This window comes from Amphiprion ocellaris, chromosome 3 (assembly GCF_022539595.1).
Source record: "Amphiprion ocellaris isolate individual 3 ecotype Okinawa chromosome 3, ASM2253959v1, whole genome shotgun sequence".
Taxonomy (NCBI): Eukaryota; Metazoa; Chordata; class Actinopteri; family Pomacentridae; genus Amphiprion; species Amphiprion ocellaris.
The window spans coordinates 30,471,041-30,486,709 of NC_072768.1; the positions used below are offsets into that span (position 1 = coordinate 30,471,041).

Consider the following 15,669-nt stretch of genomic DNA (forward strand, 5'->3'; position numbering starts at 1 on the left):
TGTGCAAGTATGTTCGATTTAAAATACAAAGCAAACGACCGGGCGGGGTCAACGTTTTAAATAAGCCTATATCCCCCAATGTATGACTATTAAACAGATGAGATACAGTTAAACGCATTTTTAACTTCTTATGTCTCGTCACGAGTTTAAGTGTTTCAGATACTTAGTTAAACCACATAAACTCCGTTTTTCCGGGACACAGAATGCGCATACCCCGATTAAATAGAGCCTGGAAGACACACACTCTGTAGCCAATGAGATCTAATGGCTTGGTTTGCGAGATGGAATTACAACCAATAGTTTTGCAGTAACAGTTTGAGTGACAAACATTGCAGATGCAGTGGGGGAAGGGGTCGATGAAGTTGACGGAACCGCCATCTTGAAAAGTGCACTCCGATGATCTACCTTTTCGCGCCTGTCAGGATCAGTTTTAAACGCTTCATTTTCTTTACCGGGATTTCGTGTTATCTCTGTGTTCCTATTGTTAAGGCCCGGAGCTGATGGCGAGATAAGCTACATGCTGGTGACTCGCCGTTTGCCGTTGTCTACCGGTAGGTACACTTGCTAGCTCATGCACTTGGTGCTGAAGAGACGATTAGCCAGCAGTCTTAAATAGCCGGCTAACGTTAGCTGGCTAGCACATAGCATACTTGGCCATCTTAACGTTACACTGTCAGACACTCCTAGTGCGTCTTTAGCTAAAGCGGGGTAACGTTAACATAGCAGCTCAAGTGTTATTAGATACTGCAGAGACTTATAGTCATTTTATGGCCCCTCTTTTCAGCCAGGTAATGTTATCCCATTTGCTCTTTAATATCTACCAATAGGACGTTGTCATTAACATTAGTTTAATGTTTATTTCAGGGGAGCACCTTAGCCAACAATGGCTAGTGACGTTAGCCAGTTTGCCTGAGCCGGTGTGTTTCTGTTGCGTTAGCAGTAGTGTGTTTTGGGCCCTTGTAAGTAAATGGACTGGCGTTATTACAAACGTTAGTCAGCGTCATCTTATGTAAGGCAGGTAATGGCGTGAAGTACGAAATCATGTTTTGCCGTTGTTTCAATAACTGTACCTAACGTGGCTGTCCTGTTTTAGGAATGTTCACTTTGCTCGCGAATGGTGGCTAGCTGGAAAATGTCTCATAATGATCATAATTTGCGATTACGACTGCGTCCAGAGACAAAACAGCGTCTTCTTTTGACTCAGTCTCTTGGCTCAGAGTTGGAAATTAAGTTAACGACATGATCTTAGGTTAGTACTTTGTAGCAGTTCTCATTAAAACGCTCTAGTCATTTCACTTGAGTAGGTATGGAAATTACCAGGCAATATTACACGGGCGGTCAGTAGAGTTAGTATCTCGATTGACTTTAATTCGCTCCCGTGATTTGTAAGTATATTGGAGGTTCCACTTAGATACTGTTTTAAAGTTTTAGGCTTTTACGACGCGAGAAAGGTTTGTTTTGCCAAGGCTCTGCAGATTCCTCCCAGTATTGTCATGGTTTTAGGTTTTGGCATAATCTTTCACTGTATTTACAGGGCTTATTAAGGTTTCACCACAGTAAAGAAATAAATTATACTGCTCGATTTATATTATGTTATGCAGTACTTTTGACTTCAGTGTTGCTGAGCTAACGCTAAAGTCGCAATTCCACAGATCTGTCTGGTCTGCACGTGATCAACGTGATTTTTGTATTCTAGTAGCTAGCATTCATTATGTTTATCAAACATATTTGTAGCAGTGTCTTGAGCCAACTCACTCTTCTGAATTTAAGTAGGAATGCGGTTTACTCGCACTTTCATACTTATAAATATGCTGCATATGCTGTCCACAGCATGTGTTTACATGTAAACTAGAAAACAAATAACTGACAGAAATCTGTTTAAAACCTGCACAAAGCATTAGAAATAATGTGTTTTGTGTTTATCTTATTGCAGAAAAAGTGTGTTTTTAGTCATTCACCCAAAATTACATGATTTTTAAAAATCGAATACATAAAATAAGTTTCAAAAATTGTTTAAAAATTTGAAATCACATACAAACTGGAGATAAGAAAAAAATCTTACTGTTTGCAAACTAAGCTCCCTCGTGTAATAGTACACAAGGAAGTTTATAATGATTGATGGGAATGTAGTATAGATGATGTTGGTGGAGCAGGAGGTTAAAGGCCAGAGACAATAATTGTCATTTTGACCCCATTTAGCAGTCATAGTAAACCAGCATCAGTGTGTGAGGGGTCACCTAGCTTGCTCTCACAGGCCGCAGCAAACACACAGAGACCCTGCTCTTAGTGTAAAAGGTAGAAAGAAGTAAATGTTCAAAAGTGTGGTTAGAGCTCATTAAAGTCCAATGTTCATATTGCTCATTGCAACATCTGAACGATAGTTCAGAAATACATTTTCAGAGCAGGGGAGGATTTGCTGATTTGGGGGCAGCAAGCAAACTCTATCTTGCTTCATTTTCATCCTTTCTTTAACTGAACATTGGTATTGGCACTAGTGGAAGAAACCTTTGTCTTACGTAAACTTTTATTTGTGCTCAGTAAAATGCTGTCTGTGGAAAGTACTACATACAACTCTTTACTTAAAAAGGATAAAATGGAAAAGAAGAAATTTTACAAAGATTGAAAATAAAGCAATGGTTGTATATTCTATTGAAAAAATAACAAAAGAACCAATAAGAATACTATGAAACTACTGGATCAGTGAAAAGTATTTGAAAGTGTAGTATTTACAGTAGGGCTGCTACTAACGATGAATCGTCTGAGCACGATACATCATCAAAAGCGGAAGTGAGCGCGCAATGCAACAGAAATCACCATCCGAGCGGAACACGGATGGACATCCTTGTGTATCGTGCATATATAGTGTATGCATATATTATATATGCACAATACAGCGCAGACATCCGCGCTGTGTTGTGCATATATTCAATTCAATTCAATTCAATTTTATTTATATAGCGCCAATTACAGTCAAATTGTCTCGAGACGCTTTACAGAACCGTACATATATATAATATATGTACGATGCACCACAGGTGTCCGTCCGTGTTCAGCGCTCCACTCGGATGCGGTGATTTCTGTTGCATTGCGCGCTCACTTCTGATTCTGATGGTGTATCGTACTCAGACGATTCATCGTTGGTTGCAGCCCTAATTTACAGTCTACAGTCAGTACCTATACCTAGTGACATGTGACCTATCTTAAGTGAAGAAAAATACATAGCATCATTTACCATTATATTATGATCAATCAGTCCTGTCTCTATATGGGTGATAATTTACAAGTAACTAAGTAAATAATGGCATTACCATTGTGTAGCCTCATGCATAGTTGGAGACAGTCTTGGATCATGCTGCTGCCTGATGCTGCAGGTATGTTATACACTGAGAGGAAAGACTGTAACAAACAGTTTTAGTTTTTTGCTAGCAGCAAAAAACTAAACTTAAACTCCTGCTGACTTTTGCATTAAAATTCAATTTGCATTTATTGATATATTGATGAGTCTCATTGATGCGTTACACTCTGTCTACATTGCAGTAAAATTTTATTTTTACAGGCATTTCAATCTGCCATAAATGTACAATTGTAGTACAGAGAGATTGAGGAAAAAGTCAACAACCATGAAAATTGTTTTATGACTTTGGAGAGGTCTGTGTTTGTCAATTTAAGACAGAGTGACTGTGTCTTTGTCGCTATTGGTGATATTGATGTACTTAGTGATGCTATAATGTTTAAAAATGTTGTATGTTCAGACTTTGTCCTGTGTGCAGAGAAAGCCTGTTCAGTATACATAACTTTTTCATTGAGGAGGGTGTTAGAGGCTTCTTCTTATTTGGCATAAGATTTGTTTGAGTAGCGTGAGAGCATGAGGCAGACAAACATGACAGCCCTGGTTTATTCCTCATGCTAGTGTGCTTTCTGAGTGGTTTATGTTTTAAGGTTGCGATTGAGTCTGCAGATGTGGGGTCCACAATCAGAACAGTACATACAATTTTACTCCTCTTTGCAGTCTCAGCCATGTAAACTGCGTGAGTCATTCCTGTCACAGACCGTCAGTCTGTCTTTTTCAATGCGAGATGACCTGCTGATTCCTCGTCTGCATTGTTGTCATCGGAGATTTGGGACTGTAGTGTCAGACGATCTGAATGATCTTTTCATTGTTACAAAAAAAAAAAACATAGTTCATTTCACTGACAAAATGTTCATTCATTAGTCAGTTTCTTTCAAGGACCATCAAGTTACACCCCTTTCAGACATGCACTCTGTTCCGTTAATCTGATGGCAACTAAACGGGTAGGCTGCATGTGAGACTGCCGTCCTTGGTTGGTCATCTGTAAAAGTTGTTTTTCTGTCACTTTCAACATGGCACAAGTCTGAACTGAACCATCACTGATGGATACACACACAAAAGCAGCAGTACTCTGAGCTGTGTGAAGTGATTTAAGGAAGGATTTTTCTACATTTCAATGTCAAAATCACAACACACCTTTTTCATGCACTTTGCACTACAATTTCAAATCTGTTAAGCAACAAAATGAAATGTCCATAGTAATAAGATGTTACTGCAATGAAAACAGACACTGACTGCTTAAAGAATTACAGTAGTCACCAATAATGAATGCAATCTGAGTGTTTTTCCCCACAAGATGTTACAAGGAGCTGAGATTTTCCTTTCAGCTATTTGAAGATATTGGCTCTGACTTTAAATACTTGCAGCATCAGACAGCAGCAGGATCCATATATGTGTCTCCAAAAAGAGAAAGAGTTGTGCACATTTGCACACAGAATAACAACAACCCTTTAAATTCCTATAAATTATCCCCAGAGCAGGTCAGTCCAAGCCAGGATCCTTTGACAGGTCACACTGTGTCAGCCTACATGTCTACTTCATACTTCACATCAGACAGGTGAGCTGTCACACACAGAATGACAGTTCAATTTCCAGTTGTTTAGAACTATTTTTTATAGTTTATTACAAATCTGCATCATGAGAGAGTGGTAGGATCCAAGTGTGTCTAAAAAGAGACAGCTGTGAGCATTACACCCAGAACAACAGCAGTAACTTCAGTAATTAGATTTAACTACAGATTATCCCAACTTGGAGAAAGGGCTGATCAGGATCTAACAGCAGGTGACACTGAACTTTTCTTCACCTCAGACAGGTGAGCTGTCGCACAGAGTCACGAGTCACAGTTTATGAGCTGTAGTTTAATATTTTGTCAAAGTAGTCAGAAATAGACTTTGCACTTTAGTAATTTGAACACTTTGATCAGCTGCTATCAGTTTAGTTTTAGTTGTTTATTGCCATATTTTGCATTACACATCATTTGGTGTATTGACTAGTCTTGCATGAATGACAAATGTTGCGTGCGTATGGCAGCACTCTCTGGCAACGTGGTGGGTTTATCTGATTGCAGCTGTGAGAAACATTGGAAAAGTGACATATGTCTAAATGGGGCTTGAATGACCGAATGCTGTCACTTTAACAGATCGATGAACCCAGAAGTGTTCCACGTCCCATGTCTGGAAGGGACCAAATAGCATTACTTTTAAATATACATTGTCTGAATATAAAGAGCTTCTAATTAACAGCCTCAAAGGGAATTTTGATGAGGACCTGAATTGTGTAATTCCATAGATGTTGCAACTTACAGAGAAACACTTTTTTTTAAGTTCATTAGTACCTCCTGAGACAGTAAATAAATTAATAAAGTGGGGTAGTGGTCAGCTTCTTGACACTTCTTGTGTAGTATAGATTCAAGAGAAAAAAAATTAAGATTGTTTTAGTATTTACTGATTATTAAGAGACACTGAACATGGTTGTTAAGGTACCTGTCATAATTTTTCTTTAGTAGCGAACACTTGTGAGGATAGATTTTTAAAATATATTTAGATAAATATAACTTAACCCTACACTGCTTTGTGAAGTGCCACAAAGTTTGCCTCTTGCTGTCTCTGAGGACATTCCAACAGATAAGAAGGCTGTGTGTGGCCAACTTGCATGTGAAGAAAGTGCATCTTTAAATTTTGAGAAATACTGTGCATTGTAGGACATTATAAGCAGAAAACTCTCACTACTTTGCTCTACTAGTATGAGTGTGTAAATGATTTGTTTCTTTTTTCTATTTGAATAAAAATCTAAGTTGCTATAATATCCACATGAAAATCAGTGGAATCTCTCTAGACAGCCATGTCTCCATGTGGTTCTGTGCTTTTATCACAAGTATGTGCTGTTGAACTGCTGTATGTGTGCTTTTTGTCAGTCTGTCCATCACCGCTGTCTGCCCGTCCATCTGGCTAGCCTGGAATGGGCCACAACTCCCAAAGACTAGAGCACACCTCTTTGTAACCTGAGCTCCGTCTGGACTCCAACATACTCACTGGTAGGCAGAAGAAAAACCTGTCAAGTGATCCCTCAAATTAGTCTTTACCACTCTCAAATTCTGATCATGTCTGGTTGAGGATCTCTGTTTGTATTTATTGTAATGATACATACCTGTTGCATTTTTACTAAATGTATTTTATTGGCTTTGTGATACATATTTTTTTTTATATATTTGTTAGAACCACAATGTTTTGGAAATTTGACCTCCACACCACATCCCACATTGACACACTGCTAGAGAAGGAGGATGTGACGCTTACAGAGGTAATGGACGAGGACGATGTCCTGCAGGAGTGCAAGGCCCAGAACCACAAACTGGTTGACTTCCTGCTCAGACCACAGTGCATGGAAGACCTGGTCACCTTCATCACACAGGAACCCAGTACTGATGTTGAGGAGAAGGTTAAATACAAGTAAGAGAAAATGGTGTCAAATGTGAACAAAATGAAGTACCTTGTTTGTTAGGGCCCAAGAACAGAGTGGTGTGATGCCCTCTTGTGTCTGACGGAATTATTAGGACCTGAGTATTGAGTGGTGCAAAAGCCATATTGTATTTGTAAAGTATTATAAGTTAAGCACATTTATAAACTGTAAAGGTGCTGAAAAAGTCATTAAACTTTGCACATGTATCAAAATTGACAAAAAAAAATTAAATGTTTTATGGGTCTCGGGCATGGGTATTTGATAGGCACATGTATCATGTCCAGATGTCTTGGAGCCATACCATAAGCCCCACAAGAAGATAGCCATTTTTAATTGGCTGTGGCACATTTGTGCAGGTCTTCCCATAGACAGCCATTGTACTTTACCAAACAACTCCTGGAGAATGAACCAGAGCGACAAGTTTAGAGCTTTTCATCACCTATCTGGCCGCAATGCTCTGAGTCTGTTCTGTTGCCAGTAGAACTGGGGCTTTACACAAAGTAAATGAAATAATGGAAGGAAGATTACCTCTATGTTGTTCAGGAAAACCTAAAGCATGAACCCGAGAGGGTGGGGTCTTAGACACGGTTGGGTGTTCCAACAAAGCAATGACCCGAAACACACCAAAAATGGTAAAGAAATGGCTAAATCGGGCTAAAATTAAATCTTTAGACTGTCATTTCCAAAGTCCTGACTTGTACCCCATCAAGCACCTGTGGACTGTGCTAAAGAAACAAGATTGTGTAAGAAAGCTAACAAATTTAGTTGAACTGTACCAATTCTGTTAAGATGAGTGGCCAAAGATTCAACAAGAAGCTTGTGGATGGCTACCAGAAGCACCTGCTTGTGGTGAAAATGGCTAATTCACATTTAACTAAATATTGGTATTGCTTTATGTATATCTTTGACCCAGCAGGTTTGGTCATTTTTCCAGAAGACCTATAATATATCTGTTTAAAAATAAAATAGAAATTTGTGATTGTTTTGTATGGCAAAGCACATGTTACAAAGATTCCATCGTAGGATATTCCGAGTTATAGGAGTCATTGAAAACTTAAGGCTTCCATGATGTACATGGTCTTTACAAGTTTATGTAAACTTATCTTAACAACTTCACAAGCTTGTGCTTATGTTGTATCACATTATTGCAACTGTCAAAAACTTTAATTAACGGCTGCTGTTTTTTGCAGGTATCCCAACATATCATGTGAGCTGCTTACTTCAGATGTGAGCCAGATCAATGATAGACTGGGAGAAGATGAAAAACTGCTGATGAAACTATATGGCTTCCTCCAGAATGAGCCACCACTGAACCCGCTCCTAGCCAGCTTCTTCTCCAAGGTTCTGTCTATTCTTATCGGACGCAAGCCTGAACAGGTAAGCCTGAGGGGAGGGTGCTTTGTGAGTAGGACACAAGCCACTCAAAGTGTTTTTTCCAGTAACAATGTCATAATGTCATTATCCCTTTTAATGTGGTCACATGCTCTAAAAATGTGTTCTAGGAAACACAGCAGTTTATCCTGATGGATTGATATCATTGTGTATATTGACTGTGTTTATAGATAGTGGATTTTCTACGGAAGCAGGAGGACTTTGTAGATTTGATGATCAAACACATCGGGACATCTGCCATCATGGACCTGCTGCTCAGAATGCTCACCTGTATCGAACCACAGCAACTACGACAAGACGTTCTTAATGTGGGTAGCGGCACAACACTTTCTCAACTTTGCAATGATTGCCCCCATCTGTTAACTTATCAGGCAGTATACAATGAACCCTCACAACCCACAAGAACAGACAACAAATTAAATTTTACGTATTGTCATCTAGTATAGTTCATTTAACATTTGTTAAGGGTAACTGCTATGTCGAGTTTGCTGCCAAAAATATGTCACAATATTTTTATTGTTCTGATATGTAAATGAAGCTTTCTGCTACAACAAGCCCAGCAGGTGGTATAGACCCTTTCTAAACTATCTATCTTATTGTCTTTTTAAATATATTTAAAGGGAGACATGGATTTGCTGTTGCAATTACCAATAGTTGTTTCATACACAGAATTTCCCCACTTGCTGCGCTGAAGTTGATTATGCATTGATGTTGTTTTGATTTTCATCCCGATATTTTATGCTGTCCTGACTACCTCTGTTGTCTTGTTTTAGTGGCTGAACGAGGAGAAGGTGATTCAAAGACTAGTGGACATGGTACAGTCCTCTCAAGATGAAGATGTGAGTTGTAGCCATAACTTGCTGTTTTTTTACCGCTGGTCATCCTGATACTAAGCCCACATGTAGGCTATAGACACGTGTTTGTTTTTCGTTAACCCTTTTGAGCAATGAATATGTAATAGAAATAGTTCATAGAGAATTTGTGTACCCCTGAGACTTAGAAGGATCAGTTCATCTGATTAACAAATCACATATTTATAGTCATACAGGTAGTTTTATTAAACTTTTTAATATTTTTTTTTTTTTTTTTTACTTTTTCACTAGCACTTGTGCAAACACCCCCATTTGCATTGATGTAAAGATTGTCAGTGATTAAGAATTGAAATTGGAAGAATACTTTTATTTTAAAAAAACAAATAAATAAATAAATTTTGTCACTACTCGTTTTCTGATATCAGTCCCATAAACTGGTAAGGCTATACTCCTCACTTGCTGCAAGTCTACTACTACTATTTACCAGTGTTCCCTAAACGCCACGTGCAGGCTCTGGTACACACAAGGCAGGCGGCTGCTGCTCATTCAGACAGCTGTGAGACCAAAAATTTGTTGGAAAAGAATAAACAACACATTCAACTGTCAAATTTGGCCAATTTAAATGGATTTTTATCTATATGGACAGATTTCTTTAAGCAATACAACATTTTAAATGTCGATACTGCAGTTGGTCACATTCATGGAACTGTCGGGAACCAAAATTGTAATTGTTGTTAATATTAGTTTCATTTTTCTGTCCGTACGCTGCTTTAGCCATCGTGACTGACTGTGTTGGGCTCCTATTTCTGTTTACCTAACTCAGTCGAGGTCTCCCTGGCTGCACCTGCACTCTTTATCATTAGGTGTGTCTGATTCGGACTTCTCTCTCCCAACAATTTGTAGTTTAAAAAAAAAAATATAAAATCTGTCAATTGTTTCCTCTTTGAAACACAGTAACATTTAAATGGATAGTTTCAAACATTAGGTGGGAAGAGACTGAGCAAATGAAGAAGGACAGGCACTGCTTTCAACAACAACATCTAACACAGTAGCTGATTGTGCTGGCCAGAGGGACTCCAAATCAGCCTGATAAACCACACAAATGTGACCACATATAATTTTAACTTGGCACACACTTGAAAAATGGTCACAGTGTGGAGCATTGTAATCTGCGTGAAGATGAGTCTAAATGTTTATTTAATATATTTTCAGTGATTATATTTTAATTGGAAGATTGATTATGTCTAATTTTAAGCAAGTGTGACTCAAACTGTATGGTTTATTTCATTACTTCTCCGTTTTTCTGTTTTGTTTGTTTGTTTTGGGTTTGTTTGTTTGACATAGCGACACTCCAACGCCTCCCAGTCGTTGTGTGAGATCATCAGACTGAGCAGAGATCAGATGTTCCAGGTCCAGGGTTGCTCAGAGCCTGACCCACTTCTGGCCACACTTGAAAAGTATGCATTTGTTTATTTACATTAAATCATTTACTCAGTATTGTATGGAGGAAAGAAATGGTTAGCTTCAACAATGTCTGACTGTGACCTGCCATTTGATGTCAATTAAGGTATCAAGACTAATAACATTATTTATAGGGATGCAATTTCTAAGCAAATTTCGTAACCTGCAGTTGGCCACCTTAATTGATTAATTGTTAGCATGAATGAAATACTGTATAGTTTTTCGATCTGCTGTGATACAGTCATTTTTAACCAGGTGCGCTTAATGTTTCAAGCAAATCAGCTCACTTATTTTGTTTCAGGAACAGATAAAGTTAATCAGTGGTACATTTTTGAACATACGGTACATTCATTCATCCAACTATCCACTGCTTTATCCTCTGTAGGAACATGCATGTCCTTTATCTTCAGCCTCATTGGTTCATATGTTTTTATTTCATTAAATTATTAATGGCAATCAATTGATTTTCAGTTAATTATCAACATTTTCAATTCGTTAGGTTCCAACTGGTGTATTTGTGATTTTGATGCAGATCAGTCGTTACACTTTTGTTTGCTCGCCATTTCTGCTTTTGTTCAGTATCCAGGAGTGTCATTTTTTTCATTGTTGAAGCCTGCTTTTCCTTTATCTTCAACTCCGTTCTTCTCCATAGGCAGGAAACAGTGGAGCAGCTGCTTTCTAATATCTTTGACAAGGAGAAGAATGAATCTGCAATTGTCAGTGTTATCCAGATTCTACTAACCTTGTTTGAGACAAGGAGACCAGCGTACGTCCTGTCCTCTGCTTCTTGATTTTTTTACATCAACATTTATATCCAGCATGTAATGAACTTGATGGAAAATGTGTTTGAGAAAAGCTTCTTTAGAAAGAATGAGACTGAGAAATCATTTAAGGATTTTTAAGGATTTTTTCCCGACCACATTTCTTACTGGAATATGATGGTTCCCCACTGTCCTTCTAGTTTTTAATAATGCCTTGATTGGTTCTTAACCAGATTTTAGTAGTTTCAGAAATCTCCTTAGTTGTTCTCTTTGCTTGATGCAGGCCAATAATTTGACCCTTCTGAGACAGATTAACATCCTTTCCATGACCACAGGATGTCTTTCGACATGGTTGTTTAATAAATGAGAAGCTCCTCACTGCATCAGCTACGGTTAAATAAGTTGTTGCAGCTGAAACATATAGCACAACCATAGCCTAATTCATACTTTAAAAGTTGTCTTAAAATTTGCTTGACAATTCTGTGGAAACATGACTTCTGCCAAGATCTGGGGCACGACGTCTGACAGAGAGGTTAACAGATGATCAGACAAACTATAAACCGTTTTGTTCAACTTACAAGTTAAACTTTGTGCTGAAAAATATTGTGTTCATACCATGACCAAATTCAATTCTTAAAAGTAAGTAAGCTTAGCAGTTATTATCATAAATATTCCTACTACTTTAAAAGCAATTTATGGAAAACATGGTGTCTGTGTACGCATCAAGCTCAGATTCCCACCCCATAATTCTTTTGTCAGTGTGAGTGTAGAGATGATCTAAAATAAACTTGGCACTACTACATTGTGTTTGGTGAATTAGTTCAGGAGATTATGTCTTTGTATTCTGTAGGTTTGAAGGCCATATGGAGTGCGCCCCTGGGATGTCCCACCCTTCATTCTCAGTCAACCACAGCATCCTGGAGGCTGTAAGACCCCGACTCAAAGATTTTCACCAGCTGCTACTGGAACCCCCAAAGGTAAAACCCAAACTGACAGTTGTTGGCTGTTTTTACAAGCAAATTGTTAATTGAAGGTACAAGATTAGTCTGCATGAACCCATTTGACAGTTTCAGTCTAAATCATTTTTATGTATTTACTAGTTAGTATTGTACTGTCGTGTTAGTACACGACAGTTGTGTATATGCTGAACAGTGTCTGTTCTCCCCCATCAGAAAAATGTGATGAAGACAACATGGGGTGTACTGGATCCACCAGTGGGTAATACCAGGCTCAATGTGGTCAGACTTGTGGCCAGTCTATTGCAGAGCAACACACAAAGCATCAACACAGAACTCATTAACCTCAATACGTTGGGAGTCATACTAGTGAGTATTATCTGTACTTTCATTCGTTTTTTGACACTCGCCGAATGTTTTTGTCTTTTTACATGTCTACCATACTATTCTCTATTGAATGGTATCTACAGATCCTTATATGGTCTTAAAATTTATATTGAGACTTTAAGGCCATGAAATGTACTGCAGTCTTCTTTTTAATCTCACAATTCTTTAAAATTTGCCACCTGTGCAAGAATGCCTTTGTGAATGAAATTATACATTTATGGCCCTTTGGCACAATGCAGATATTGTTACCAATTTTCAGTTATCCCACCATCATGGTTCTAATAAGGTTAGATTCCTGACAATCCCACTGATGCTATTATGAAAAGATGTTTCAACATTAAACCTTGAGCTTGACCACAGAAATTGAGGGGAACTGAGTAAAATGTTACTTGAACTGAAAGGAGGAAGAACTACAGCAAACCAGTAGAACAAGAACCATTTTTTTTCCTACAGTATCCTGAGCACTACATGTGTTTTGTATTACACTATTCAAACAATTTACTAATTCATTTCTTCTGTAACTCTTTGACTCTACAGGATATGTATTTCAAATACATCTGGAACAACTTCCTCCACATTCAGGTGGAAATCTGCACAGCCATGATTCTGGCAATGCCCCCTGCCCCCACAGACATCCAGCCTGACACAGAGCAGGAACATGCAAGGGAGAGCATCCTCATCAAACATGTAAGACCAGAATACAACTGAAAAAAAATATTAACGTCAGTGCCCAAAGTGTGTCAGTATGATTTGATGTCATTGTTTTGTTTCTGCACCAACACTTACCCTTGCAACTGTAGTAATTCTGCAAACTAAAGCTGCCAATATATACCGTAGACAACAGAAGTGCGTACACCACTGTGCAATAGAAGAAGAATAAAAAGCCTTTGTTTGTCACAAATACATTAGGGCACTGCCATTCTCTTTTTGCATCTCCATGTTGGGACGTATCATGACAGAAAAGGCACCCTTCGAGCAGGAAAGGTTTAAGGCCTTGCTCAAGGGCCCAATAATGGCAGCTTGGTAGCACTGCAGTTTGAACCTTCAACCTTCTGATCAGTAGTCTAGCGTTTCGACCATTGAGCCACCACTGTATCACCCATATATTATTTGAAGAGTTTAGATTTACTATACTAATGTGGGCCCTATAGTAGCAACTCAATATAACACAAATCAGACTACCTTTCATCACTGTTATTAAAATATTTTTATTTCCTCTCCTTTTTTATTTCTCCCAGAATGTCTGTTTTTATTTTTGATGATAGACTCAATCCTTGGCATAAAGGATTACCAGTGTATATAAAGAGATGTGTAGCCATTCTTGAGGCTATTTCTTTTCCACTGTTCTATACAAAAAGAGTTGTGTTCTATGGCTTTCTCTTCCCTCTTTAAGTACCCCACAGAGTAATTTAATTAAAATCACTGAAAAAGTCATAATTTCATTTTATTTCCTTTTTTTTATGACTTTAGAAGCTTGTGTAATTTTTGGCTGTGCTTTGGATTTCCTCTTCTGGCAAGCTTCTAAGAGAATTGATCATGATCTTGTCAGACAATGTTTTGGTATATCCACAAACATTTATGGTGCCATCTTTAAATGTCATTTTCCAACAGCTTTTGCAGTCATGCAGCCCTGTATCATTACACCGCTATCTCCATATTTCATTGTTAGGACTATGCATTGTCTGCGGTTCTTCTGACCAGATTCACACCAAACATACTAGGCCCCATCTTAGCTGGACAAATTTATCTTGGTCTCATTTAACTAAGAAATCTTCTCCCTGTACTCATTGGTCTTCTTCTTTTCTAGTGGCATTATGGTTTTTATACCTCTTCTTTACCGGTGTAACTGTGCTTTGACTGATTTGCAGTTTGTCACTTGTGTGTGAGTGATCATCCTTTTCAGTGATCACAGGGTTTCTAGCTTGTGTGATCAAAGTTGTATTCACCTTTTGTTGCATTAAGTCTCTTTTGGGGCCTGTATTCTCCATATAGTCTTTCTAAAGTATTTGTTTTTGATTGTTCATAAGAGGAAATCCTCTACTTGTCAGCTTGAAATTGTGAAATTATTGAGAGGTAAAACAATTTTGAATTATTTGATGCACTTACTTATTTTGTACACTGCTTGTAACAAATGGTAAAATGTGTTCCTGCTTAAATATTCAAGTAATTTCCACAAGTATTGAGCGTGATCTTTACCATAAACTCTTTATGCAGTCCCAACGATAGAAATATTGTACGTACTGGCTTGAGAGACTCACAACCTGCTATGGGCCAGGCTTGGCAATTCGTAAAGACTTAAAAATAACGCAGTGAAGAAGCTTTTGTGTTTATGTCTCATCATAGACATAGCAGCAGTATGCACTACATTATTGCCTCTCTGAATTTCTTGTATTGAACACGCTTGTATTTTCTCCACCAGCTTTTTCAGAAGTGCCAGTTTATACAGAGAATCATAGATGCCTGGAGCTCCAATGAGAAAGAACAGTAAGTATTCTTGAAAGTAATGTGTAGCTTTAGTTTTCTATGTAAGAACTCATAATGCAATGCCCTTACATTTTTATTGATCTTTGTGTGTGTTTTAGGGCAGAAGGTGGTCGGCGACGAGGGTACATGGGTCACCTCACTAGAATAGCCAACTCTATAGTTCATAACTGTGACAAAGGCCCTAATGGACCGCAGATACAACAGCTCATCTCTAGTAAGGGCTCACTTCTCTCCAAGTGTTCATCACGCTTTCCTCCTATGTGCGATGTACATTAGCCTAATCATGTTCGACATTGTCGACAACTGACTCTATACTCTCTATACTCTATACTACTCTATGTATTTATGAAAAACCTATGTTGGTGATAACTGGATGGAAATCTTTCTGTGGCATTTTTTTTTAACTCCGCTTATCCTATTTATTAAAATAACTAGTACTATCTGACATAACTGATGAACTCAAACCGTTTTAATAAGTATACTTATTATTTGGTTGGCGTTCACAGATACACTCAAACAGGTTTTATTCTGCATCTAAAAACAAACAATCCCTGATCCTCTGCAAGTTTTGTTTAAAGAGTGTGCACTGAGAGGATGGGCTTTTCATA

General features: G+C 38.1%; 1 protein-coding gene across 9 annotated transcripts in view; it reads left to right on the plus strand.

Moving 5' to 3' along the window:
• The first annotated feature begins 346 nt into the window (after window positions 1-346).
• The window catches only part of ppp6r3 (protein phosphatase 6, regulatory subunit 3), a 34,081-nt gene continuing 18,758 nt past the window's right edge, over window positions 347-15,669 (plus strand). For 5 of the 9 annotated variants that reach the window (XM_035953406.2, XM_035953408.2, XM_023281399.3 and 2 more), the window contains exons 1-13: window positions 348-551; window positions 6,264-6,383; window positions 6,565-6,798; window positions 7,999-8,185; window positions 8,371-8,508; window positions 8,974-9,039; window positions 10,357-10,469; window positions 11,126-11,239; window positions 12,085-12,211; window positions 12,407-12,559; window positions 13,115-13,264; window positions 14,997-15,061; window positions 15,160-15,275. In XM_035953406.2, coding sequence (XP_035809299.2) covers window positions 6,572-6,798; window positions 7,999-8,185; window positions 8,371-8,508; window positions 8,974-9,039; window positions 10,357-10,469; window positions 11,126-11,239; window positions 12,085-12,211; window positions 12,407-12,559; window positions 13,115-13,264; window positions 14,997-15,061; window positions 15,160-15,275 — 1,456 coding nt within the window. In that variant the 5' untranslated portion in view covers window positions 348-551; window positions 6,264-6,383; window positions 6,565-6,571. Of the gene's footprint in view, window positions 552-673; window positions 789-6,263; window positions 6,384-6,564; window positions 6,799-7,998; window positions 8,186-8,370; window positions 8,509-8,973; window positions 9,040-10,356; window positions 10,470-11,125; window positions 11,240-12,084; window positions 12,212-12,406; window positions 12,560-13,114; window positions 13,265-14,996; window positions 15,062-15,159; window positions 15,276-15,669 lie in introns of those variants that run through there. The other 4 variants (XM_023281398.3, XM_023281400.3, XM_035953411.2 and 1 more) reach the window with 3 other exon arrangements.